Source organism: Budorcas taxicolor, chromosome 2 (assembly GCF_023091745.1).
Source record: "Budorcas taxicolor isolate Tak-1 chromosome 2, Takin1.1, whole genome shotgun sequence".
Classification (NCBI taxonomy): Eukaryota; Metazoa; Chordata; class Mammalia; order Artiodactyla; family Bovidae; genus Budorcas; species Budorcas taxicolor.
The window spans coordinates 21,204,031-21,231,834 of NC_068911.1; the positions used below are offsets into that span (position 1 = coordinate 21,204,031).

At 44.2% G+C, this 27,804-nt stretch overlaps 1 protein-coding gene across 1 annotated transcript in view; it reads right to left on the reverse strand.

Moving 5' to 3' along the window:
* PRKCB (protein kinase C beta) overlaps positions 1-27,804 on the reverse strand; it is a 381,711-nt gene that overhangs the window by 214,161 nt on the left and 139,746 nt on the right. Inside the window, exon 3 of the mRNA XM_052659473.1 lies at positions 6,504-6,586. Coding sequence (XP_052515433.1) covers positions 6,504-6,586 — 83 coding nt within the window. The remainder of the gene's footprint in view (positions 1-6,503; positions 6,587-27,804) is intronic.

Genomic DNA, 27,804 nt, shown 5'->3' on the forward strand with positions numbered 1-27,804 from the left:
GGAAACAAAGATACTTTAAGACAACAGGCTCACTGTTATGAAAATCAAAATCAAATCAAATGAAGAGAAATTCTTCATTCTTCTAAAGTTTAATAATTTACCCATGAAGCCTATTATTCTGGAGCTTTGGGAGAAGAAAAGCAATGTTCTCATTTCTCTCGATTATTTGCCTGTTATGGTTTTCAATTTCTTCCTGAGATAAAATTGCCAATTTAAAATTTCCTGGAGAATCATCCCTTTCAACCAGATTTTCAAACCCATTAGCATTTATATGCATATTCTTTTAATATGTGAATTTAATATATTCTTTTTAAATTTTCTTTTATTTCTCTTTTATTAAGTCTTCAACATCTAATGCATGATTTATCATTTTTAATATATTTCTTCATAAAGTAAGACTTGATTAAGAAACACAAAACGATACACTCAACATTACTGCCTGCATCTTTCACTGACCTGATTTAGTGATGGAATCAGGAGGGTACAAGGCATAACAATGAGTTTTATTCGGTACTTTGACCATGAATGATAAGAAATTATTATTCCTAAAACCATAAAATGCTGGAGAAGTTATCTTTAGACAAACCAGCTAAAGAGTCCTTTTATACTTTTGTAATGCCTGGCGCAGAACCTCTGCTCAACAAAGTTAGCTATTATTAGCTATTATTCCTTGGCAGGTCAGAGTGTAACCTGTACCCCTTCTTGAGTTGGAGATTCCTCCAGGGATAAATCATAATTTAGAAACCATTTTCCAAGTGCCTTCTTTGTGCCAGACCCTATTCTGGATGTCATTCAAGTAGCTTTTCATTGACTACTCACCCCAAACCTATGATTTATGTATTATTTGCCCCATTTTAAAGATACCAACTAAGATCACAGACCTGAAATAATTTTACCAAGATCAATGGAGCTGGAAACTTCAGCACTGGATTTTGACACCAAGCTTTTCTGGCTCAAGAGTCTAGGTTCTTTTTCTCAGCATTGTACTGCAAAATTTCAGGTTTTGTATAAAGTAATGGAAATGGAAGGGCTTCCCAGATGTTAGTGGTAAAGAACCTGCCTGCCAATGCAAGGGACGTAAAAGATTCAGGTTCAATCCCTGGGTCAGAAAGATCCCCTGGAAGAGGGCATGGCAACCCACTCTAGTATTCTTGCCTGGAGAAATCCACGGACAGAGGAGCCTGGTGGGCTACATACAGTCCATAGGGTTGCAAAGAGTCGGACACAACTGAGTGACTTAGCACTCACACAATGGAAATGAAAACACAAGTGCATGGTGTAGGTGGAGGAATGGAGAGAATTATCAGTACATTCATGATTAGGGCGATCAGTGGAAAACCATCAGCTACCTGCACCAAAGGCTTAGGACGTGACAGGCACTGTGCTTAGCGCTTTCACACAATGGCTCTTTAATCCATCTGTGGTTAATCCTTTTGATGCTGATGTAGTTAGCTCTTTTTCATTTTAAGGATTTTTTTTTTGTAATTATTACAACAGACCTATGTGGTTGGTACTAACATCTCAGTCTGTGGATAAGGAAACTGAGCAGAGAAGAAAAGTGACACACCCGAGATGATCTCACGCATAACTAACAGAGTCAGGACCTGAACTAAGGTAGGACTGACTTCAGAGTCCACATCCTTAACCACCATTGTCTCTGGGTGTGTGTGTGTCTCAGTCCCTCAGTCGTGTCCGATTCTTTGTGACCCATGAATGGTAGCCAACCAGGCTCCTCTGTCCATGGAATTCTCCAGGCAAGAATACTGGAATGGGTTGCCATTTCCTCCTCCAGGGGAACTTCCCAACTCAGGGATCAAACCCTCGTCTCCTGCATCTCCTGCACTGGCAAGCAGAGTCTTTACCACTGAGCCACCTGGGAAGCCCATTGTCTCTGGGAGTGATCCATAAGCTGCCCAACTTTCCATTTGTAGCTGGAGGGGGCTAAGTCCCCCAGGGACCTGGGGCAGGGATTACAAGAGGCCTGTTGTCCTACTGAAGCTGTCTGACTCTCTGAACCACAGTGAGATCTGAGAGTCCTTTATGAAGCCCAGTGTGATGGCCTCCAGGGATTCTGTTCCACAGTGACCCCCTGAGCCAACTGGATCTGCAGTAGCTTGACCAGAGATTCTTTCCCTCCCATGATGAGTGGTCTATTTCTTTACCACTTGAATTTGAGCTTGGCCATGAGACTACCTGGAGGGCTTCCCTGGTGGTTCAGTGGTAAAGAATCCGCCTGCCAGTCTAGGAGACACAGGTTTGATCCCTGGTCCAGGAAGATCCCTTGGAGTGGAAAATGGCAACCCACTACAGTGTTCTTGCCAGGAGAACACCATGGACGGAGGAACCTGGCAGAGTACAGTTCATGGGGTCGCAAAGAGTCGGACAAGACTGAGCTACTGAACAATAACATGAGACTACTTGGTCCAGTGGGACATTATCAAACATGATGCATGAGCTGGAAAAGCACTGATGCATTGGGATGTGCTCACTTGCTCTTCTTGGAACCCTGACACCACCATGTGAACAAACCAGAGCTGGTCAGCTGGAGGATGAGAAGCCATGTGGACAAGAATCAAGGCACCTAGGCCAACAGCCAGCTCACTGCCAGTCATGTGAATGGGGCCAGCCTAGATCATCCAGCCACTAGGCCGACACAAGCAAGAATCCCTTAATCTTTGTGCCCAGGGCGAGTCCTGCACTTGACTTATCCTAGTCCAAGCCCTCAGAGACAAGCTTCTCTTTCTCATTCTAAGAAGATCTCAGAACCAGTAGGATCCCTACAGATGATCAGAAGTAGCACCCAGGAACTCTGCCATGTTTTGAGGTCCCCCAGTGGTGGGTGCCCATATGTATTGTCTATTCCCATTGGCACTGGATGGTTGGGTCACTAGCTGGGTTCACTGGGACAGAGCTTGATTCATAAAATTCCCATCAGGTAGCCTAACATGCCATGATGGAGATCTAGAAGGCTGCCAACCACACAAAGATCTACTAATACCCAGAATATTCCTCAACTCAGGTTGGACTCGGAATAGCAGAGGGCAGAAGGCACACAAAAACGACAATTCCCTTTTCACAAACAGAGGCAGCACTTTTTCTACTCCACGAGCTCGCTGCATACCTGCTCCGCCAAGGTCATGTAAGAGGAGGGCACCCCTCCGGATCTGCATGAGCCTCAGAGAGCCTGGCCAGGTAGGCGAACAGGTGTGGCCAGATACGTAATCATGTCTCCAACTATGAACAAAAAAAGGTCAATGAACCAAGTCAACCCAGTTCAGGAGTCTGGACCAATTCATCATCCTCGGTGCCAACCGGCCTTTTTGGAACTGTGTCCAGAGATCGGCTGCCAAATCCTATGCATGCTGGCTGCAGGGAGGACTGCCTGTTCTCCCCATGCCCAAGGCAATGAATGACTACACTGTTCCATTCACACAGAGCAGGGTCTCCTACAACTCATGGTGCCTACACATGCCTAGGAAGGACGACTGCCAGGTGGCAGGCAGAGGTCCTATTCATTCATCAGACTTACCTGGCAGACATCTGTCCTCGTTGTCTACCCAGCACACATTCACTGTTATTCATTACCATTGTCATTATCATCTTCAGTATGTACCAGACACTGTCCTAAACATACACACCAGATACTCCGAGCAAGTTTATCAGGTAGGGACTACTGTTTTATTCATTTTCAACTGAGCAATCTAAAGCATAAATGGACTGAAGTATTTTGCCCAGGGTCAAGCATACCTGAGCCTCGAAATGCTGGCTCCATCCGTAGTGTGATTTTAACCAGTACACAATACTGCTTCCCTAATTTTCCTCCGAGGGACCGACCACCTCTCTCCCACTCTCAGACCTCTCCAGGGGTAAGCCCATAGCAGGCGTGCCAATCAGCATAACCATCCTCAGTTATATACGGCCCAGGATTTACTGAGACTTTAGCTCTTGTCTCTAGAATTGCAGCACTGACAAGACATGAAGATTAAAGGTACCACGGCCAGCATGCTCCCACAGGAGAAAAGCCTTCTTGAAACGGAAGCCAGGACAGAAGAAAACTGAGCCAAGAAATGGAGAAAGAGATCCCTGAAGATCTCATTTTGGCACTCTGATTCACTGGGTAGAGCTTTTCAGTTTCAGGGACCAAAATTTCCCTTTCCACATAGAACAGTTTGAGCTCTTTCTCCCTCAGGCAACATAAAAAGCCAAGGAATAAAGAGGGGCCATGGGAAACAGCACCCTCCTGGCTGCTCTCTGAGTATCATGCCTCGATCTGCATGAACATTCAGAGCTGCATAACGGAAGCAGGCTGTCTCCCAAACTTATCTTCTCTCCTGGGGACACAGGAAGGGAACTGCACTAAAAGGGTTGGGGAGTGTGATCGGAGAGAACATGAAGAATGGTCCCATCTTCATCTCTGCAAATAGGCCTGTGAGGGCTTTGGTTGTTCTCTGTTGCCTGGAGTTCGTAACCCAAATAGCACAATCTGCAAGCAAAATAACTGCAGTATCAGCTCTAGAGTATGTCTGGCCTGCCCCTGATCTGCAGCAGAATGGCAGATGACCACTTTTAGAAGGCCAGCAAGAGCACATGTAACAACAGAAGGTAGTGAGTACTCCCTTCAAGCGAGCTGAGATCAGCTGTCAACTCTAAGTGATCAAGACAGGACCAGTGGGAGACAAAGCCAATGGGGAAAATTCCAGGAAGGTGAACCAAAGCAGGAACAAAATAAGACAACTAGGGGTGACAGACGCACAGAGTTCATGACTGGGCCAACAGCAGAGTGTGCATGGTGGAAGGGCCAAGATGGTTTCAGCTGCATGGAAAAGAATACCCTAAACTGTGACACTTTACCAGTAAGAGGTGCTTCTTATCTCACATACACAGTCTGAGCATAAGAGAACTCAGCGTTGGCTCAGCAGTTCATCAATGTCATCCATGACCCAGGTTCCTTTAACTCTTCCACTCGGCCATGCTCAGGATGTCAGTCATAGCTTTCTCATTGACCCTAAGGGTTGCCACAACTCCATGCATTACGTGCCCACTCAAAAATGTCCACCAGAACAAAGAAAGGAGTATCTTCCTTTATCAGAAAGGAAAGTCTTTCCTAGAAGCCCTGCTCAGACTTCCCCTCGGGTCCCACTGAGCAGAACTGGGTCACAGGCTCACTCACTAGCTACAAAGGAGCCTGCGAAAGCAAGCAGCAGGCATCTTCAGCTTTTATACTGAGAGGTGGCCTTTGCCAGAAAGAAGAGTGAGGGTTGGGAATGGCTGTTGGATAGGCGATCCACATGTACCCCAAACTTTAGGTAAATGGCACCCCACTCCAGTACTCTCGCCTGGAAAATCCCATGGATGGAGGAGCCTGGTAGGCTGCAGCCCATGGGGTCGTGAAGAGTTGGACACGACTGAGCGACTTCCCTTTCACTTTTCACTTTCATGCATCGGAGAAGGAAGTGGCAACCCAGTCCAGTGTTCTTGCCTGGAGAATCCCAGGGACGGGGGAGCCTGGTGGGCTGTCGTCTATGGGGGTCACACAGAGTCGGACACGACTGAAGTGACTTAGCAGTAGCAGTACCAAGACTTTAGCCACAGAGCACTCAAACATAGCAGTCACGCCGTCATTCACCTAATATTTTCCTTAAGTCAGTTTATCTTTTTAAATTTTTATTTATTTTTTGGCCACACCACACAGCATATGGGATCTTAGTTTCCAACCAGGGATTAAACCTGCGCCCCCTGCACTGCAAGTGTGAATTCTTAACCACTGGACTGCCAGGGAAGTCCCTATCTTTTGAAAGTGAAAGTGAAAATGAAAGTCACTCGTTCATGTCTGACTCTTTCCAGCCCCATGGACTATACAGTTCACGGAATTTGCCAGGCCAGAATACTGGGTAACCTTTCCCTTCTCCAGGGGATCTTCCCAACCCAGGGATCAAACCCAGGTCTCCCACATTGTGGGTGGATTCTTTACCAGCTGAGCCACAAGGAAGCCCTATCTTTTGTTTAACCCTAAACACTTTTACTTAAGTAGGAAATTTTAAATCCTCACCATAAATGACAAACCACTACTAGATACATTTTTCAAACCATATTAAAATAAAGCAATAATGATCAAAACAAAGTTTATTTGCTAGTTTTATGCAGGAGCACCCCTCATCCCTCAACAGTAATCACACTTTGGGTTAAACGGAGTAGGAAAATCTCACTTCCTCCTAATTCTGGGGCCCTGACAAAGAGTTCACAATTTAACCCCTGCTCATCAACCTCGTGCCTCAGCCATAAAGATGAAGACATTGTGCTAAATCATAGTAGAGAAACTGGTTTCTTGAAGTCATGCACCCCTCTCAAAATGTTCTGTTTTGGTTTTTTCCCATTAAGATGAAAATAGTCTCAGAAGCTGTAGGGACCGTGACATCCTGACTTTTTGTCTCGGTATACTCACAGTCACCCAAAAGGGTGCAGTGACTGTGGACAGAGAGAGGTGACCGGTGCCCGTTACTTACGTCAGAGGCTGGGCCCTTGTCAGCACCCGGGCAGGAGAAGGTGACAAATTCATGGCAGCGCTTGTGCACGACAAAACAGCAGACTGCAAAAGAGAAAATGAGGGTGGGAGGGAGGGGAGAGGGGACGGGGAGAGCAGGAAGGGAGGGGCAGAGAGGAGGGCAGCATTAGCCTTTATACTCAAAGGCTTCACAATCAGATACACAATGCCTTCAGTTTCTGCCCCTTGTCTTCTATTGAACTCAAACTCCTGGGGACACCGGTGCTACAACTTGCAATTTACTACTTATGTTGACCACTACGGATGACACCGTAGTGACAACTACATTTAGAGAACGTACAACACCCAAAGCGAACCCTAGGATAAACAATGGCTTTTAGTTAATAACAATGCATCGATATTGGCCCATCAACTGTAACAAATGTACCACACTAACGCAAGATTCTTTAAAAGTGCTTTACACATATTAATTCACTTAATATTCCTAACAACACTCTAAGGCATGCTATTTCATTTTTTCACATTTTTTAATATTATTTTCCATTATGACTTATCATAGGGTATTGAATATAGTTCTCTTCATTTTTTAATTGAGATATAATTGATATAACCTTGCACTAGGTTCAGGTGTATAACATGATTCCATATATACATTTATAAATGATCATCACTGTAAGTCATCAACATCCATCACCACACACAGTTGTAAATTTTTTTTCTTCTGATAAGATTTTTTAAGATTTACTCTCTTAATGACTTCCAAATATACACTGCATGCTCAGTCGTTGTGTCCGACCCTTCTGCAGCGCCATGGACAGTAGCTTGCCAGGCTCCTCTGTCTATGCGATTTCCCAGTAAGAATACTCGAGCGGGTTGCCATGCCCTCCTCCAGCAGATCTTCCCAACCCAGGGATCGAACACGTCTCCTGCACTGGCAGGCAGATTCTTTACCATTGAGCCACCAGGGAAGCCCAAATATACACTACAGCACTACTAACTATAGTCACATGCTATTTATTACACCCCCTGAACTTACTTATTTTGACCACTTTCACCCATGTCACCCGCTCCCCACCCTAATCTCTGGCAACCACCAATCTGTTCTCTGTATCCACAAGTTCACTTCTTGGTTTTGGTGTTTTGGGTTTCCTTTTTTTTTTTTTTTTTTTTTTTAAGATCCCACGTACAAGTGAGTTAACATGGTATTCCTCTTTCTCTTTCTGATTTATTTCACTTGCGAATGTTAATAATAGGGGGAACTAGGGTGGAAATGAGGTTGAGGAAATGTACAGAAACTGTATTTTCAATCAGTTTTTCTATATGCCTAAAACTGCTCAAAATACCAACAATAAATGAATGAAAATAGAAAACAGCAGGAGGAAAATAGCAGGGCAGAGGAGGAAAATAATAAAGAGATTTTAAAAGGTATTAACTAAACACAATATGTGGACATTGTTTGGGTCCTAGTTTAAATGAACTAATAGTTTTTTAATAATTATGAGACAATCAGAAAAATGAATGACTCATTTTTTGATAACATGAGAGAATTTTTGTTATTGGTATTAGGGAATTATAATTTTTGATATAATAAGAGTATTATGATTTTTTTGTTATTCTTACTTCTAAGGATACATCCTATAATCTTTATGGATAAAATGATTCAATTCAAAATAATTCAACATGACAGAAAAGAGACAGAAAGGGTAATAGATGGGAAAAAAAAACATTAGTCTTGACTGATTATTAGTGAACCTGGGGGGAAGTCCCTGGTAGTCCAGTGGTTAGGACTCCGTGCTTCCACTGCCAGGGGCTCAGGTTCAATCCCTGGTCAGGGAACCAAGATTCCACAAGATGGCAAAGCTAAAAAGAAGAAGAAGAGTTCCAAAGGGGTCAATTTCTTTCTCCTTTTTCTGTTATTACTTATTGCATTTTGTAAGTAATATATGCTTTGTATAAAGACATCTGCGTCAAACAGTATATACATGTTTGTTGTGAGTAGGGAAGTCCTCTGTGCCTACATGTCTGTCAATATTGAGAGCAATACACGAAAGTGAAGTCTCTCAGTCGTGCCCGACTTTTTGCGACCCCATGGACTGTAGCATTCCAGGTTCCTCTGTCCATGGGATTTTCCAGGCAAGAGTACTGGAGTGGGCTGCCATCTGCTTCTCCAGGGGATCTTCCCAACCCAGGGATCAAACCCGGGTCTCCTGCATTGCAGACAGGCACTTTACCATCTGAGCCCCCAGGGAGGCCCCACATGAGTGAGACATGAGCAGTGGCCAAAAAATGCCAATGGTGGTTATTTCTGGGCAATAGGACTACAGATTATTTTTACTGACAACCTTACATCTATATTGTTTGAAATGTTGACAAAAGAGTATATGTTAATTACATAATATCAAGGGAAATAAGCCTACTTTCATTTTGAAACAAGGAGTCAAAGAAAAACAAAGATCAGGAAATGAAAAATATGATCGCCCCAACTGGAAATTCAGTAGTTGGGCTGATACAAATGGAGAACAACTAAAGAGGAACTTAGCAAATTGGAAGTCTAATTTGAGTGATTTCCCCAGAATTTTGCAAAAAAAAAAAAAAAAAGGCAAGAAAGAATAGAAGAAATGACTCAAAACATGTATAATAGATCTCAGAATTCTAACATCTATACAGAAGGATGTTCAGGAAAGAACAGAAAGAAAAGTAAAGAAGGTGTAATTGAAGAAAATGAAAGGAAATTCTCTAAAGATTAAGAAGAATTTGAGCCATGAAATTGAAAGAAACTATCAAGTGTCAATAGATACAAATAAAAAGAAAAATGACTAACAGTGAGAATTACCAAGGCTCAGATATCACTGTGAGGACGTGTCTAGCAAGCAAAGGAAGAGAAGACGGGAAAGTTACTGACAAAGGAACAAAAAATAATTTTAACATCAGATTTCTCATCTGCAATTCTGCATCCTAGGATACAATGGAGGCAGTTCCAACAGTTAAGAGTTCGCCTTCTAATGGAGGGGGGTGAGTTCGATCTCTGATTAGGCAGCTGAGATTCCACATGCCTTGTGGCCAAAAGACCAAACCATAAGACAAGACGCAATACTGTAACAGATTCAATAAAGACTTTAAAAATGGTCCACATGAAAAAAAAAATCTTTAAAAAATTTAACTAAATTGATTGTGGCAATCATTTTTTAAAAATAAAAAAATAAAAAAATAGAATACAATGGAGCAACATCTTCAAAGGTTTAGGAAAAGTCATTTGAACCTAAAATCCTATATGCAGTCAAACGAGCATTCAAGTGAAAGTACAAAATAAAGACATTTCCAAAATACAGAACTTGGAAAATTTACTTCCCACAAAGAAGTAATAGAGAATATACACTCCACAAAAAAATTACAAAATGAATAAAAGAGGCATAAAACAGTGGTGAAAGAAGAAGAAGAAAAGCAAGGTGAGGGTAGGGGGACAAGTCTTAAGAGACAGGGATGGGAAAAAGACTACAAAGTTGCAACATGCTAAGATCCTTGTTTATTCCTCAAGAGTTAATAGGTATGGAGAAACTGCATTTAGGACATTATAATCTGAAATAGTGTGCTAACAAGAATAACTTGCAGACTACCAAAAGAAAAAAGCTGGACAAAGAAAACTTAGTCCAACTACACTTCAAAAGGCCTTCCCATATGATCCAAATTCCTATCTATACCATTCTTTTCTCTTTACTTTTATCTGGCATCATATGCACTTTAAACTTCCATCAATTTGTAATTTTTTTTTGTATCTGAAATGACATGGGAATTTAACTTGCCATTTTTTCTCAAATAGGTAATCAATTGTGCCAGCATCTTTTATTGAATAATTCATCCCCTCATCACTGATTTCAAACGCCAACCTAATTATATACTAAATAATTATATACACTGGGTCTGTCTTTGGGCCTGCAGTTCTGTTCCACTGATCTGTCTTATAATAAAGCAATATGGGATTTAATTATAGTAGCTTTATAATATGTTATATCTTGGCAGGGCAAGTCCTCTCTCATTATCCTTATTTTCAACATTCTATCGGCAATCACTGCAAGTTTCAAGTGAACTTTAGAATCAGTTTATCAAGCTTTTAAAAACACCAGTGGAATTTGTTTTGGAATTGCATTTAGTCAACTCCCTACCCTCATCCCCAGAAAAAAATTTATTGGGACTTTGATAATTGACACTTTCATAACAATGAGTACTTCTATCAGGAATAGAGTGCCCCCTTGTTAAAATTGTATTTTATATATCCCAGTAAAGTATTTAATTTTCTCTATGCGTGTGTGCATGCTAAGTTGCTTCAGTATTGTCCAATTCTTTGCAACCCTATGGATTCTGTAGCCCTTCCAGGCTCCTCTGTCCATGGAATTCTCCAGGCAAGAATACTAGAGTGGGTTGCCATGACCTCCAGGGGATCTTCCCAATCCAGGGATCAAACCCATGTCTCTTACGTCTCCTGCACTGGCAGGTGGATTCTTTACCACTAGCGCCACCTGGGAAGCCCAATTTTCTCTATAGTTCTACATATTTCTATCTGAGAAATCCTACCTCTCTTCTATTGTGATTTTGACATCTTTTCCATTTTGTTTGCTGAGTGGTTATCATTTACAAATAGGAAAGCAATAAATTTTCAGAGTATTTATTTTCTAAGTATTTTTAAAATTCATGAGAGTTGCTGTGGGATTTCAGTTGCTTCCTTTGAGTAATCCAGGTAGAGAATCACATTATCCCCAGTAATAACATTTTTCTTTCCTCCTCCCTGATAGATATGCCTCTTGTGTTTCCCTTTATACATCCATATGTAAAATTTCCAGAGCAATGTGGAATAAAAGGGATGACGAGCAAGCAGTCCTCTCCCGCTTAGCGCTTTTACCAGCTTTATTTCTCTCTCACGCTCTTCTCAAACTAACTTTGGGAACTTATATTTTCCTTTGGAATTATCCACAGTGTTCTTCTCCGTGTGTTTCAACTGCATCATCTTATCTGGGATGGTGCCATGCCCTTTCTCGAGCTTTCGTCTATTATATTGTTGGGGAGTCTTTGTTTTGATTTTTTTCAGAGGTTTCCCTTCCTTCGTGTCCATTTTATTATTCTCTCATTTTAAAGAAGCAAACGATGGCTATATTTATCAATTCTACTGTTTTTTTCTTACTTGATCGTTAGTTTTATTTGTCCTACTTATTTTATGGGTACTTGTTCTTGTATTATTCATTGGGTTGCAAGTATGAATTCTGGAGTCAGATGGCCAGGTTTTGATGCTGCTGTCATCATTTGCAAACTATAATGTTTGGGCACATTATCTTATCTACCTGTGCTTCAGTTTTCTTTCTGAAAAGTGATGGTGATAATAGTAATAATACTCATATCACAGCAGTGTTGTCAGAATTAAACGAGATAATCCGAGCTCAGAACTGAGCCTAACAGACCAAGAGTATGCAACAAATGTCTCCTGCTATTATTCATTATTCATTTTAAAGCTTCTTGAACTGACTGCTCAGCTAATTTCTTCCCATTCTTCTTCAATAAAAGTTTAACATTTTAAGGCTAAAAACTTTCAAGCACAGCTTTGACCACATCCTACGCTTTACACTGCCATCTTTGTTCTAAGTTTCTAATTGGTCTATTACTGAAGTTTTCACTTCTCCCTTAACCCCGAAATGTTTAGGCAAGTTCCTCTCCCCCCAGCTCACCATAGATAAGCAATTACTTTAGCCTAGAGCCCTTCTTCAAAATATCTGAAACAACAGTTATGATCTTATCCATCCTTACTCTCTTTGAAGGAAGCTGATCTCTAGCTTCCTAGTGTCTACCACATGTCCTGGTATATATTGAGTAAATAAATATTCGGTGAATGAATCAACAAAGAATGGGAATTAATAGCCACACAAAAAGAGGAAAACTCAATCAACTTAATGCTAGCTATAGCTCCCGGCTGGCCGACCACATTCTACCACCAAGGTCAAGGGTAGGACTACATCAGTTATGGACAAGGTCTCTCCTGGCAGCCTTCCAGTTAGCCACGAAAATAAGCAATCTACGTCCACCTTGGTGGACTCAGTATGCCATGGGACTTGGCTGTACCCCAGAGAAGCTGGGAACAGGCTGAAAAGTTGATGAGCTTTTAGTGCAGGTATTCACTTTACACAGCGTGTTTCTAAAAAGTTCTGCAAATCAAATTTCCCATTAACTAAAACACTTCAAAGAAAAGGAGTAGGGCTTAGGCTATTTAAAGAAACAAACTAAATCCTTTTGTGATACAAATAAACACCCCCTCATTTCTGTTCGGCAAATTCAGGGTAAGACTAGCTTTTCTTAAAAAAGAGCCAACATTCACAGAAACTGCTGAAACACGTATTAGGTCCTGCTTTCAAACAGGTACCTGGTAAGAACCAAGAATTCCTAGATGCTTCACGGTTTATGCAACAACTCTTTGCTCTGTAGAGGTTAGAAGCCTGCAGCCTACAGCCTTCTGAATCTAACCGGTAGTCATGCTTTATTAGGACTACATGATGCAGTCTCAAACCCAAACGTATATGGACCAGGCGAGCACTGAAAACGTCTGAGTGTCAGGTGGGAGAATGTATGCAAGACCTGTTTTAAAAGGGGAAACTGCTGGACGTCCCTGGTGGCTCATTGGTGAAGAATCCACCTGCCAATGCAGGAGACAAGAGTTCAACCCCTGGTCTGGGAAGATCCCACATGCTGCAAGGCAACTAGACCCATACACCACAGCTACTGAGCCTGTGCTCTGGAGCCCACGCCTTGCAACAAGAGAAGTCACTGCCTTGAGAAGCCCATGCCCCACAGCTAAAGAGTAGCCACCGCTCTCTGCAACTAGAGCAAAGTCAGCATAGCAATGAAGACCCAGCAGGGCCATAAATAAATAAGCTAGCTTTTTAGAACAGGGGGCAGAGAACTGCTACTTGGCTCCCGCAGAGAAAGAGATGAAGATTCCAAGCACCATTTATCTCCAATCCTCCCATTACAGTAAAATCATGAAGGTCATAGGCCTATAGGTAGAATAACGTCTTCCCCCAGCCTCACCAAAGATATCCACATCCTAATCCCTGGTATGTGTGAATGGTGGCTCAGACAGTGAAGAATCTGCCTGCAATGAGGGAGACCTGGTTTCAATCTCTGAGTCAGGAAGATCCCCTAGAGAAGGGAATGGCTACCCGCTCCAGTACTCTTGCCTGGAGAATTCCATGGACAGAGTAGACTGGCAGGCTACAGTACATGGGGTCTCAAAGAGTCAGACATGACTCAGCAAATAGCACTAACACATCCTGGTGAGTTTAATGCAATTACAAAAGTCCTTTTTTTAAAAAAGAATAATTTTTTCTTTTTTTTTTCTCTCAAAATTTATTTACTTGGCTGTGCTGAGTCTCAGTTGCAGCATGCAGGATCATTGATCTTCATTGTGGCATGTGAGATCTTTACGTTTAGCATGTAAACTCTTAGTTGTGGCATGTGGGATCTAGTTCCCTGACCAGAGACTGAACGCCCAGGCCCCCTGCACTGGGAGCATGGAGTCTTAGCCACTGGATCCTTGTTAGAAGGAGGTATGAGGGTCAGAGTCAGAGAAGGAGGTACGACTGCAAAAGCAGAGGCTGGAGTGATGCCACTGCTGGAAAGGAACACACGCCAAGAAATGTGGATGGTGTCTAGAAGCTAGAAAAGGCAAGGAACAGACGGTCCCCAGAGGCTCCAGAAGGAATGACGTCCTGCTGACATCTTGACATCCTGCTGTCTTGATGTTAGCCTCGTGAGATCCATTTTCAGACTCTTGACCTCCAGAGCTATAAGGTAATAAATCTGTTATTTTAAGCCATTAAGTGTGTGGTAATCTGTTATTCCAGCAATAGGAAACTGATATACCAGCCAAAGATCAGAAACACTTGGATGATCCCAGAAGCAGAAGACTACAGACAAAAGCCCAAGAGACCTCTCTGGAGTATCTGCCCCCAGGAAGCAATGGGACCCCAGCTCTGCCTCATACTGCACCCACCCCCAAATGCCCAGTTCTGACCATTACAATTCATTTGTTGTATCCAGAGGAAACTAGATCAAGTCATTAAATTTTTATTTTCTCTCTTTGGAGTCGATCCATCTCTTGTACCCTGTTCTCACTAGAGTCTAAAATGGGCAACTGTCATCTTTAGGAAGCAATCTTTGTCCCTGAATCCATACTAACCAGTGATATTCATTCCAGCATTTGCTGCAGATGTCTGTGTTGGAAGAAGAGACAGAAGGGCCTTCAACACCTTCCTGAGCTCTCGTCTCTCTCTGGAAGCCCCCAGACAGCCATTCCTCAAGACAGAAATCCACAATCTGCAAGACTTCCAGGCCAGGCCTCTGGATCAGCTGAACCTCAGTTTGAACTTCCATTAAAAAAATTTTTTTTGTTTTTATTTATTTGGCTGTGTGAGGTCTTAGCTGCAGCATGTGGGATCCTCACGGTGCCATGCAGGATCTTCCATTGTGACGCACAGACTCTCTAGTTGTGGTTCTCAGGCTCGGGTGCGCAGTCTCAGTAGTTGCAACTCACAGGCTTAGTTGCTCCATGGCATGTGGGATCTTAGTTCCCCGACCAGGGATCGAACCCATGACCTCTGCATCACAAGGTGGATTCTTAACCACTGGACCACCAAGGAAGTCCCCTGAACTGCTATTTTATGACCCTTAAGCTGAAAGATATTAGCCCAATTACTATGCCTCTCTGAGCCTCCACCTCCTCCAAAATGGGAATGATAGCATTATCTACTCTTAGAAAGTTGTTGTGAAGGTCAAACAAGACACATACACAAAGTGCTCGGTGGAAAGGGGCATTTGAGGTGGAGGCATCAGTGTGCAAATGTTGCTTTCAGATGGGTGTGCAGGATCCCCCTTTCCTCCCGGGTCAAAGACGACTCAAGGCATGAAATTGCCCAGTGTCCAAGATGAGGTGGTGCTCCCTCCCATGCTTTCTGGAACCGTCTCCATGATCAAAGGCAGACAGGCCTGGTCACCACCTCCACCCAGCCTCCCTACCATTCAGAAGCATGACTCACAAGACCATGGACTTGAGTTGGCAAAGGACTTTCACGTCCATGGTTATTACAGTTTAGCTCATCACAGCCCCAGGAGGAAGATGTTTTGATCCGTGTTTTAACAACAGGGATGCTGATACACAGAGAGGAATGACTTGCCCAAGGGCATCCAGCTAGTCAGTGGCCACGCTTGTATTTGAAACCAGGTTTGTCTTCCTCTAGAGCCCACACACTCTCAGCTCATACAGCGTGGCTGCATTTGTGTTTGTCATTCATTTCACTGTGCCAGAAGAAATCCTCCCCCGCTTTCCTCACCCCAGCCATCCAGTCAGTTGCTAAATCCTACTGATTCTTCCTTCGCAACATCTTTTACACCATATCCTCCTGTACACTCCCCACTGATTCCACCCTAACTGCCCTCAGTAACTCAGAAATGGAATTTTGCAATGAAGCCTTAACTGGTTTCCCCCGAAACTGATAAGCCTGCCGTGATGTCTCATCTCTATGAGCCAAAGCTTCCATAATCACAGAGGAGATAAGGTCATCAGTGTTATGTGATTGCTATGAAATCTAAATGAAACATCATGTACCAATGTACAGCATCAGAGCACAAAGGAAGTTCTCAGTGAAGGTTTATTTACTTCCTTCCAGGTTGGAGAGGTTTACAGTCTGGACTCTGCAGCCAAGCTGCCTGGACACGACACCAGGACACACTATTTATTAGCTCTATGACCTTAAGTTCATTGACCTTGCTGTGTCTTGCTTTCCTAGTCTATAAAATAGAAAAAATAATAGTGCTTTTCCTACAGAGTTGTTGTGAGGGTTAAATGAGGTCATGTGAGGACCAAGTAAGTGTCTAACATATACTAAACACCATTAATTTTATTTCTGCCCACTCCCCTCACCCCATACAGCCTACACACTCCTGAAAAATTCATCTTCTGAAAACTCAGCTTGATACTATCTCCCTTCTTCAACACATTCACTGGCTGCTTATCGTCTAAAGTTGCACTGTCCAACATGGTAGCCACAGGTGATGTGGGGTTATGCCAATTTAAGTTAATTAAATGAAATTTAAAATTCAGTTCTTGGGACTTCCTTGGTGGTCAAGTGGGTGGCTAAGACTCCGTGCTCCCAAAGCAGCGGGCCTGGGTTTGATCCCTGGTCAGGGAACTCGATCCTACATCCTGCAACTAAAGATTCTGCATGCCACAATGAGGATTAAAGATCCGGCATGCCCCATCTAACACCTGGCACAGTCAAATAAATAAACAAATATATTTTTAAAAAATAAAGTGAACAACCCATTGTTTAAAAAGTACTTCCGCTTTTCATTCACCGTAACCACATTTCAAGTGCTGAACAGTCACATGTGGCTAGAAGCTACAGTACTGGGCACTCACTGTAGAAGGCATTATTGGACAGCGCTGGCCTAAAGAATAAAGTTCCAATCCAACAGGCTGGCATTCATTCACAGCGAAACCACCGTCCAACTTTACTCTTACCTCCTCTCACTCCACTGCCCCACATTCCTGCCAGGCTGGATGACTGTCCTTTTCTATATTTCACTCATTCTCTACTGCGCAAATCTGTTCCATAAATACATCACTACCAACAGCCCATCCCATGATGGCCACGAGGAAATTTAAAGGCAGAGAGCTTAGTTCTCCAATCAGCAGACCGAAGGCCGGATTGGAGTAGAAATGACATGCTCCACAGGATAACTCAGCCTGGGAGCCCCAGGGGACAGGAGGGGACAGGGAATGGTTGGCTCATCCTGCCTACTTCACTGGGCTTCCCAGGTGACTCAGCGGTAAAGCACCCATCTGCCAATGCAGGAGACACAGGTTCGATCCCTGGGTCAGGAAGAACCCCTGGAGGAGGGCCTGGAAACGCACTCCAGTATTCTTGCCTAGGAACTCCCATGACGGAGGAGCCTGTCAGGCTACAGTCCACAGGGTCACAAAGAGTCGGACACAACTGAAAAGACTTAGCACACATGCACCTACTTCACTGCAAGGGTTATAAACTTAAAACCCTACAGAGGCCAGGCTAAGTGACTGAGTGAAGCCAGTCTGGTGTAATACAGCAGGGAAGGGCAGCTGGGATGAACTGGACAGCACATGCCCATCCCTGGGATACTCAACTCTGTCCAGCAATGGCCCTGGGATCGCTAGTCCAGCGTTGCCAGATGGGATTTTTTGAAAACTCCATGCCGACCATCCAAAGACATCTGAGTCCCACCAGTTCACAAGCTCTGTTTTAGCTAGTCTTCCTGAGTCAAACACTGTCACCTTGGTTACACATTATCTCTGAGCTCAAATATCCCCAACCACAGAATGGGGACAAGATCAGTTACTGGCCTGATCCCTGGATCAGGAAGATCCCCTGGAGAAGGGAATGGCAACCCACACCAGTATTCTTGCCTGGAGAATCCCACGGACGGAGGAGCCTGGTGGGCTACCGTCCATGGGGTCACAAAGAGTCAGACGTAACTAAGCAACTGACACTTTCACTTTCACTTCATGCATAGTCATGAGGATGAGACCAGATTCCTGTGCTTGGCACATACCTGCCCCGTATCTGATTCTTAATAAAAATATGAATGAGTACATTGACCGTGAATGAATGAATGAATGACTGGGCTTTTGGTCACCTCTCTCACTCAAGAAGTCACTCTCACCAGCTGAGTCAAGAGGAAGGCAGCTGTGGCCAGGGAGGTGGGTGGTATTTGCACGTCTGTGGGTGGCTGGCCCCAGCACAGTCAAGCTGCATGAGCTCACAGCCCTGCCTGGCCGGCCTTAGGTGCGCAGTTAGGATTTCTTTTTTAAACTGTTTATCATGCTTAAGGCTTAAATTTCGAACATTACTGATGAGCATACGTTTGAGAGACAAGGCTCTACCCCATTAGAGGGAACTACTCTTTCTCATTTCTTGTCTGTCTTCTAGCAATATTCTCTGCATGTGTGTGAGCACATATGAGTCCCTGCCTATATGTGCAGTATAATTCTCTATTTCCTTTTTGGTTTTATCTATGCCCCTTTAGTTTCATCCATACGATTACAAATCTACACCCTTGGTTCTCAGTCTGGGCTGTACTCTGAGTCACTTGGAGCTTTCAAAACAAAACAGGGCTCAAGTCCCTCTAGAGATTCAGATTTATGGGAGGAAGACTGGAGAAGCTGGGAGGGCTTCCCAGGTGGCCCTAGAGGTAACGAATCCACCTGCCAATGCAAGAGATGCGGGTTCAATCCCTGGGTCAGGAAGATCCCCTGGCAGAGGAAACGGCAACCCACTCCAGTATTCTTGCCTGGAGAATTCCATGGACAGAGAAGCCTGGTGGGCTCCATGGGGAGTCCATGGGGTCGCAAAGAGTCAGACATGACAGAATGGCTGAGCACACACAGAGAGGCTGGGAACAGGTGATTCAAACGGGACAGAGCACTGCTGATCTGCACACCCTCCTCATGCTTTTTCCCAAACTAACACATCTGGAGGCCCATGCCATCTCAACATGTAGACAGTGACCACATCCTGTCTCCACAACTGCATCTTATTCCATCATACGGGCTGCCAACCATTTACCCAGAATTAAAGGGAATTTGCAGAGTTCTAATGATGGTGATTTCCTCCCATAAGAGATGGAAGGAAGAGCAAACGTCATTTCTTTAGCAGCAGCCTAGCACTACCGAGCAAGAGCCTTGCAGGGGTCAGCAACTGCAGGAAAGGAATGCTTTCATTCACAATGTTACCAAGCTTACTTAACTAAGCCAGACAAAGCAGTGGAGCCAACAAGAGGTAAAGGATAGGACTCAGAAGTAAACAAACTCATGAGAAGAAAGTTCCCCCTACCCTCCCCCACCACCAGCTTCTGCTATAACCCTGGGGAGAAGGCGCCTGGGCAGGACAGCTGCTGGGAATATCCTGCTTGTTTGGATAACACAAGGAGACTGCTCTTGACCCCGTGGCCTCCTGGCTTTGATCATGCCCCAAAGGCGGGGTCAGCAAGTCAAAAAAGCCATGGCCGAAGGGGAAACATCAACATCCCTTGTTCACCAGACATCCCGCACTAGAGCTCTCAGACCAGGAGGACCAGGAGAAGAGCTGGTCCCGAAACCAAGTGTGGTGAACATGCCCAACTGGCAACTATCCTCTCTGCTTCTATTTGGAGCATCAGACCCCCAGTTTCCATGAGCTGGCTAAAGATGCCCTCCCCTCTCCTGGATGCTAGGGGAACCCAGGACCCCAGCCACAGTGTGGATTCAGGGATGGGCATGCATCTCAGCCACCCAGTGAGAATCAGCTTTAGGACTCTTGCTAGAATTATTAGGAAAAAGGATTTATTTTCCAGGAGTACTGCTAAGTTGGGTGGGGAATAAGTCTGCACCTGCCATCTTTGGGCTTCCCAGGTGGCTCAGCAGGTAAAGAATCCACCTGCAATGCAGGAGACATAAGCAGATGTGAATTCTATCCCCGGGTCAGGAAGATCTCCTGGAAGAGGGCATGGCAACCCACTCCAATATTCTTGCCTGGAGAATCCCTATGGATACAGGAGGCTGGCTAGCTACAGTCCACAGGATCGCAAAGAGTCAGACACGGCTAAAGCAACTGAGCACACGTGCATGGACGCTGCCATCTTTATTATCACAAAGGGAAAGCTTTCCTAAGAATGAAGCCAGCAAGGAGAAAAGCAGAGCCAAGAGATATCTGATAACCACACAGAAGCACCTGGATCCAACCAAGCCTGAAGGGAGAACCCCTCGACTTTTTTATATACGTCGACAAATCCCTCTTTGTCTAAACCAACTTAAACTGGGTGTTTGGTTCTTGAGACCAAAGGACTTATGACTGATTAACCAACGATGAGAAGTTGGGGGGTGGGCAGTGAGGGCCCCTCTTTTCTCCTGCGTTTCATGTGTTCCTATAAATATATCTCTTTTCTATTTTACTTCAGTTCAGTTCAGTTGCTCAGTCGTGTCCGACTCTTTGCAACCCCATGAATCGCAGCACACCAGGCCTCCTTGTCCATCACCAACTCCCGGAGTTCACTCAAACTCATGTGCGTTGAGTCGGTGATGCCATCCAGCCATCTCATCCTCTGTCGTCCCCTTCTCCTCCTGCCCTCAATCCCTCCCAGAATCAGAGTCTTTTCCAATGAGTCAACTCTTCACATGAGGTGGCCAAAGTACTAGAGTTTCAGCTTTAGCATCATTCCTTCCAAAGAAAACCCAGGACTGATCTCCTTTAGAATGGACTGGTTGGATCTCCTTGCAGTCCAAGGGACTCTCAAGAGTCTTCTCCAACACCACAGTTCAAAACCATCAATTCTTTGGCGCTCAGCTTTCTTCACAGTCCCACTCTCACATCCATACATGACCACAGGAAAAACCATAGCCTTGGACTTGCTATTAAGAACACTCGGTTGGCTCAGTCCATGTTGGTGAACCAAGGAAACCTGTGATACAGTGTTTCACCCTTCCCTTATCCTCTAAATAGTGTTAGTTGCTCAGCTGTGTCTGACACTTGACTATCCCATAAACTGTAGCCCATAAGACTCCTCTGTCCATGGGATTTTCCAGAATACTGGAGTGAGTTGCCATGCCCTCCTCCAGGAGATCCTCCCAACCCGGGGATTGAACTCACTTCTGCCTTTGTCTCCTCCACTGCAGGCAGATTCTTTACCCACCGAGCCATCAGGGGAGCCCATTATCCTCTAAATACTGCGGTCCTACAAGCATGGCTGCACTTAGAAGCTTGCTCAGGTAAGAGAAAGTGCCGGAAGGTATAAGATTTGACAGGTCTCCTGTTCCACAGGTGCCAATTACTCAGGCTTCTTTTTAGTAAGTGCCTGTAGGATGGTCACACCCACCTCACTGATGCAACAGAGATTTACACCATCTGTCTACTACCAGCTCCTAGCCTTTCTCACGAAGGAGGGGCCATATAGCCACAAGGCCAAGTCTTTTCTTGACTGTCGTGTCAAGAAATAACATGAGTTGTATCTGCCAAGCTGTGCCTCCAGACCTAGTGGCTTGAAGCCCAGAGATAAATTCACGTCAATCCCAGTCCCCAAACTTACTCTAAAAAGCAAACAGAGAAACTTAATCCTCCAACAGGCAAAACACTAGCAACAGCCCTGCAAGAAGGCGGGCCTGTTATGGGAACATCACAAATATCATCCAATCCAAGACAGGGCCGTGGAGTTTACAGGGGGCATCTGTGGGTTTCGCCTGCACAGCAGCCACTCTCCCTTATGGTAAGTGGCATCTTGACTTTCCTTTGGGAAACCGGCCTGGCTCCATGATGTCCAGTCTTGGTGGTGCTGTCAGTCAAGGTGCCCAGCTCTCCCCCCGGCCAAGGAGTGGCATGTGACCCAAGATCAGCCGATCGCACTCCTCCTGGGAATCTGATTCCTGAATCAGTAGTGCTGCCACAAGAAGGTGGTCCATGACTTCCTGCCACCTAGAGCCAATAGCCAATCTGGACCCTGTTCTTTCCAAGGCCTGGCCACGACATGAATGTAAAACTGCATACCCTTCCACTCGGGTTTTAAGACACTTTCAGCCACTTGTGGCTTACAAAGAACCAAGAAACTCTGGCCAATTCAAAGACATCTGACCCCACCCCTCTTCTACAATGTCCCTGAGCTCATCTCATTGCAGAACAAGGAGCGCGCCACCTCCTAAGGACAATTCTGATACTAGAAAGTCTTTTCAACGGCACAGATCTCTGCATCCCTGTAACCTCCCCATCCTGCCCTCCATGGCATCCTCTACCTTTCCCTGGCTCCTCCTCCTGTTTCCCCGCCCCCGCCGTTAATCTACTAGAATTCCTCAAAGCTCTATCTCAGGTACTGTTCTACTCCCTGTGATCATTCTCCCGACAGGCCACCTTGTCAGTCTGCAAACTTCATAAATTTGTTTGTGCTGGTGGCTCCCAGTTGTACCTCTCAGCCCAGAGCCCTCCCTTCCTGGCTAAGTACCACCATTTGGATCTCAAAGTGACGATGCTCCAAACCAAATCCTTGTTCTTCTCCCTCATTCATATTGTTTTTTTAATAAAACAATTTATTAAACATGATGGAATATATACTTTAGAGGAAATGATAGCTACATCCAAAAGTCTTAAAAAACATGTAGTAGCCAATTTTTAAAATTAATAGCAGTTACATTCCTTCTCCTTCACCCTGTTACTAGACAAGTTTGATAAAGTAAGATATCCATAAAGACAAATTTTTCCCAAGCATATTGATAGGTTTTTCTTTACAACTTTAGCATAGGCAACAGTGAAGCTATATATATCCAAAAAACTAAGTCCCTGGTCTCCATCCCTGCTTTTTATTTATGCTTCCCAGACTCTACAAAAGGGATCTGAATATTCAAATATGTGCATGTTCAGTCACGTCCGACTCTTTGCGACCCCAAGGGCTGTAGCCCACCAGGCTTCTCTGTCCATGGGATTCTGCAGGGAAGAATAGTGGAGTGGGTTGCCGTTTCCTTCTCCAAGGGATCTTCACAACCCAGGGGACAAACTGCATCTCGAGTCTCCTGCATTGGCAGGCAGATTCTTTACCACTGTGTCACCTGGGAAGCTGAACATTCAACTAATAGTATCCTATCTCATCAAAGATCTGGGGGAAGTACAGAGGGAATTTTGGGAAAATGCTTGGCTTTTCACCTACTTTAGTCTCCATCTGTACCCACCTTATATTCAGTTCCACACTAGGAACAAGTGTGTTGAGGAAACAGAGTTGCTACTGCTCTACTTCAGGGGTACATCTGTAGTTCTTTACATTAGACATTTATGGTACTTCCCCTCTGAACCCAAACTTGGAGGATTAACTAAACAGGATTTCCCTAGTGGTCCAGTGGCTAAGATGCCACATCCCAGTACAGGAGGCACTGGTTCAATCTTTGGTTGAGGAACTAGATCCCACAAGCTACAAGTCAGAATTCACATGGTGCAGCTAAGACCCAGCACACCCAAATAAATAAATGATGAAGATTTTTAAAAGAATTATCTAACAGTTATAAAATCAGGGTTTTTCAAATTTTCTGAAGTTCATCAGTGTTCACAGAAAAAAATATTATGTTGATATTGACTATTCAAATGCAGTGTTTGTATTTTTGACAGAGCGGAGAAATAATCAAGAGCTTTGGTTTGAATTTAAACACTACTTAAACTTCTGCCTCAGTTCTGATGTTTCTTCTCACTCACCCTGGGAGCCACCCTTGACTCCCCTCAGTGTCACTACTCACTTCCGGTCACCAAGTCCATCCAATCTGATCCCACATTTATCACTCAAAACCAGCCTACTTCCTTCTGTGAAAAAAACCGCCCCTGTCTCTGTTCTCTGAAGTCAGAATCGTTTTTCTCTGATGTCTGTCATCCTTCAGATCACACGTGAAATGTCGTTTCCTCCGAGTCTTCCTGATCTGCTAGCCTAGGTTTAATCTGCTTACTGTACAACCCCATTTGAAACTTTCTAAGCCACTTCATTCTTTTCAATAATAAAATGAGGATTAGAAAGAGTACCTACTCAAAGACAACTGGGAGAGTAAATGGAACGACATATTAAGAACTTGAACAGAAAAATTAAGCCTTAGTGCCTGGCACATAGTAGCTTCATCATAAATATTAGCGACCGCTATTGTCACTGCCATCATCATTATTAATAATAATACCTTTCCCTCCCAGACTGACTCCATTCAAGCAGGGAAACCACATGCTTTGTTCACCTCCGCACTCCTAGTGTGGGCTCATGAAAGAAGCTCAATAATATTTAACTGACTGATTGACTGGTTGAGATTTGAAGCCAAAGACCATGCCCTCGTCCCACCCGTTTCCCCAATATGTCTCCTTCAGCAGACCAAACATTCTCATTTCCTCCCAGTATATTTGGGATATAGGACACAAGCTTCTCACCATCGCCCTAGGTGCCTGAGACAAGTAAAGTCATAACAAAAATGCCACAGAATGGAGACTTTGTACTTGCTTTCTTTTTGATTTTCCACTGAGGGTGGAAAATCTAAGTACAGAAAAAAACTGGAAGAAAACACATTACATCTGAAATGTTGACGGTGGGAGTGATCTCTGCTTGTAAGGACTTTGAGGTCTTGATCTTCTTTTTATAATACTTTATTTCCCTAATATTTTTATATGATGAAGCAAATGTAGAATTTAATCAACTTCATGAGGTTAGGGGCTTTTTCACTCAACAAAGAATTAAGCAAACTTACATCGAAGCTTAAATTATCGAACAGAAACACATTTCAACTCATTTAAGTCTGATACCATGAAGCAAGAAATTCTGGTGCCCAAATTGTCCCTCCTTTATCTTGTTCTTGTTCAGTCACCAAGTAGTATCTGACTCTTTGCAACCCCATGGACTAGCCCACCAGGCTCCTCTGTCCATGGGATTTCCCAGGCAAGAATACTGGAGTGAGTTGCCATTTCCTTCTTCAGGAGATCTTCCTGACCCAGGGATCAAACCCAGGTCTCCAGAATTGGCAGGTGGATTCTTCACCACTGAGCCACCAGGGCTTCCCTATATACCAGCAGCAAACATTTAAAAAATAAGTTACACAACTGTATCATTATACCTAGGAATACATGTAAAGAACTAGGTGAAACAAATCTGCACAGAAAGTACAGAATATTTTATAAAATATTGTTGAAAGAAATTAGTGCATTTTGCCCACATATGTGTATGTGTGCACATGTGTATGTGTGGAAATGAATATGCTGATTCCAATATTTCTATAGAAATGCAGAGAACCAAGGATACCTGAGGAAAGGAAAGCTTCAAGACTTAGAGCAGCATGTATCAAGTGTTATTATAAGTCTGCAGTGATGAGACAGCCTGGTATGGTGCAAGGACAGACAAACAGACCAACCGAACAGCAGAGAGAATTCAGAAACAGGTCCCTGAATATATGTGTTGCTGTTTACTTGCTAATTCGTGTCTCACTCTTCTGCAAGCCCATGACCGTAGCCCACCAGGCTCCTCTGTCCATGGATTTCCCAGGCAAGAATACTGGAGTGAGTTGTCATTTCCTCCTGCAGGGGATCTTTCTGACCCAGGGATCAAACTGGGGTCTCCTGCACCGGCAAGGGGATTCTTTACTGTCTGAGCCACCAGGGATGCCAGGCAGATGTATTACACCCATGTAAACCCACAATTAAGAGACAGAACATCTGAATCATCCCCAAAGTTCCTGTTTACAATTAAATCCCCTCACCCCAGATGCTGCCCTTCACAGCCATCAATCTGCTTTCTGTTAGCACAGATTAATGGGACCACACAGTATATACTATTTTATGCCTGCCTTCTTTCATTCTGATTAATGTTTTGATTATTAATGATTAATAATGCAGTTGTCAATATCAGCAGTCAGTTCATTTTTATTCCTGAGTAATATTCTATTACACAGTTATTCCCCAGTGTGTTTATTTGTTCATCTGTTGATTGCTGTTTGGGGATTTTTTTCCCTCCAGCTTCCAGCTATTATGAATAAAACTGCTATAAATATTCATTTATATGTCTTTGTGTGGGCATATAATTTAACCTATCTTGGTAAATACCTAAGAATGGAACTGCTGTGTCATGCAGTAACTCAATGTTTAGCTGTACAAGAAACCGCCACTTTTTCCAAAATGATTAGACCACTTCAATTTTTAGAATGAAAACAATTCAATACATTATTTTTTAATAGGTTTATAGGTCTCTTGGGGTCTCTGTGGGAACCAGAATTCACTCTAGATATTCAATTAAAACACTAGAAACTGTGGAACATTGTTACCACAACCTAGGGCTAGAGGTATAATCTAAAGAAACACAGTAACAAGAGCCCAGTGAGAGCTGAATCAAGGAAGAGGGACCACCGGCCAGGAGCTGTCACTGCCTGAGGAGGCCAGAGCTGGAGGGAGGGAGATGAGGGTGGGAAGAACCCCAGACCCGCCCTCTCCCCGCCCTTTAGTCTCTGCTACCACCTCCCATTGGCCCAGCTCAAGACAAAGGCTGTCAGCAGGAGAGCCCAGGAGACGCGGTCCACAGAGGTCCACCTCCCTAGGCACAGGGCAGGGAAGAGAAGGGTGGACCACAGTGGTCCTAGAAAAAGGATCATGGGGAGAGTAATTAGACACTGCCTGTCCTCAGAGGAAGAGAGAAGAACAAAGATTCGCAACGCTGCCAGAGGTCAACACTCACAAGCCAACGGAACCACGTCATCACTACTGCTGTCACTACAACCGCAACCACCACCGACTACCATGGCTACCACCACCAATACTGCTAACAGCAACAACAGCAACCATGTTGAGCGCTTACCATCTCCCAAGCACAGGCTAAGTGCTTATAGGGTTATTTCATGTAATCCTCATGACAGCCATAGAAAGCAAGCCTATGATTATCCCCACTTCACAGACAGGAAAAGGGAAGACTTAGTAGGCTTCGAAAACCTGCCCAAGGGACTCCAGAGGGTAGGTAAGCCCTAACCACTACTCCATACTGCCTCCCTCCAAGGAGGGCCCAAAGACTCAGGCACCACTACTCACCCTGGGGTGAGTGGTATGGACAAGGTACTCACTGCCTGAGTCTCCCCGTTTGTGGAAGGAGGTCTGTTGATCCCCCTGGGACTATCTGAGCACTGAACGTAACAAGGCAATTCCATAAACCTGTTTTGAGCTCTAGGGACCCTGTAACACCATGATCTCTAACCCCGTAAGGGCTGCAACAATTCCTTTCCAACGAAGAAACAGTGGTTCGGAAAGACTCCTGGAATCTTTTTCTTTTTAAATTTATTTTATTTTAATCAGAGGATAATTGCTCTACAACGTTGTGTTGGTTTATGCCATACAACAAAGCAAATCAGTCATAACTATCTGTATATCCCCTCCCTCTTGAACCTCCCTCCTACCCCCAACCCACCCCGCTAGGATGTCACAGAGCACAGAGATTACCAGAATCTTAAAGCCACTTGCCAAAGATCAAGGAGCTAGTACGAGGCAGAGAGGGCTTCCCAGGTGGCGCTAGAGGTAAAGAACCCACCTGCCAAGGCAGGAGACGCAGGTTCGATCCCTGGGTCAGGAAGATCCCCTGGAGGAGGGCATGGCAACTCACTCCAGTACTCTTGCCTGGAGAATCCCATGGACAGAGGAGCCTGGTGGGCTACAGTCTGTAGGGTCGTAAAGAGTCAGACACAACCAAAGCAACTTAGCATGCACGCAAGAGGCAGAGAAGGGACTGGAACG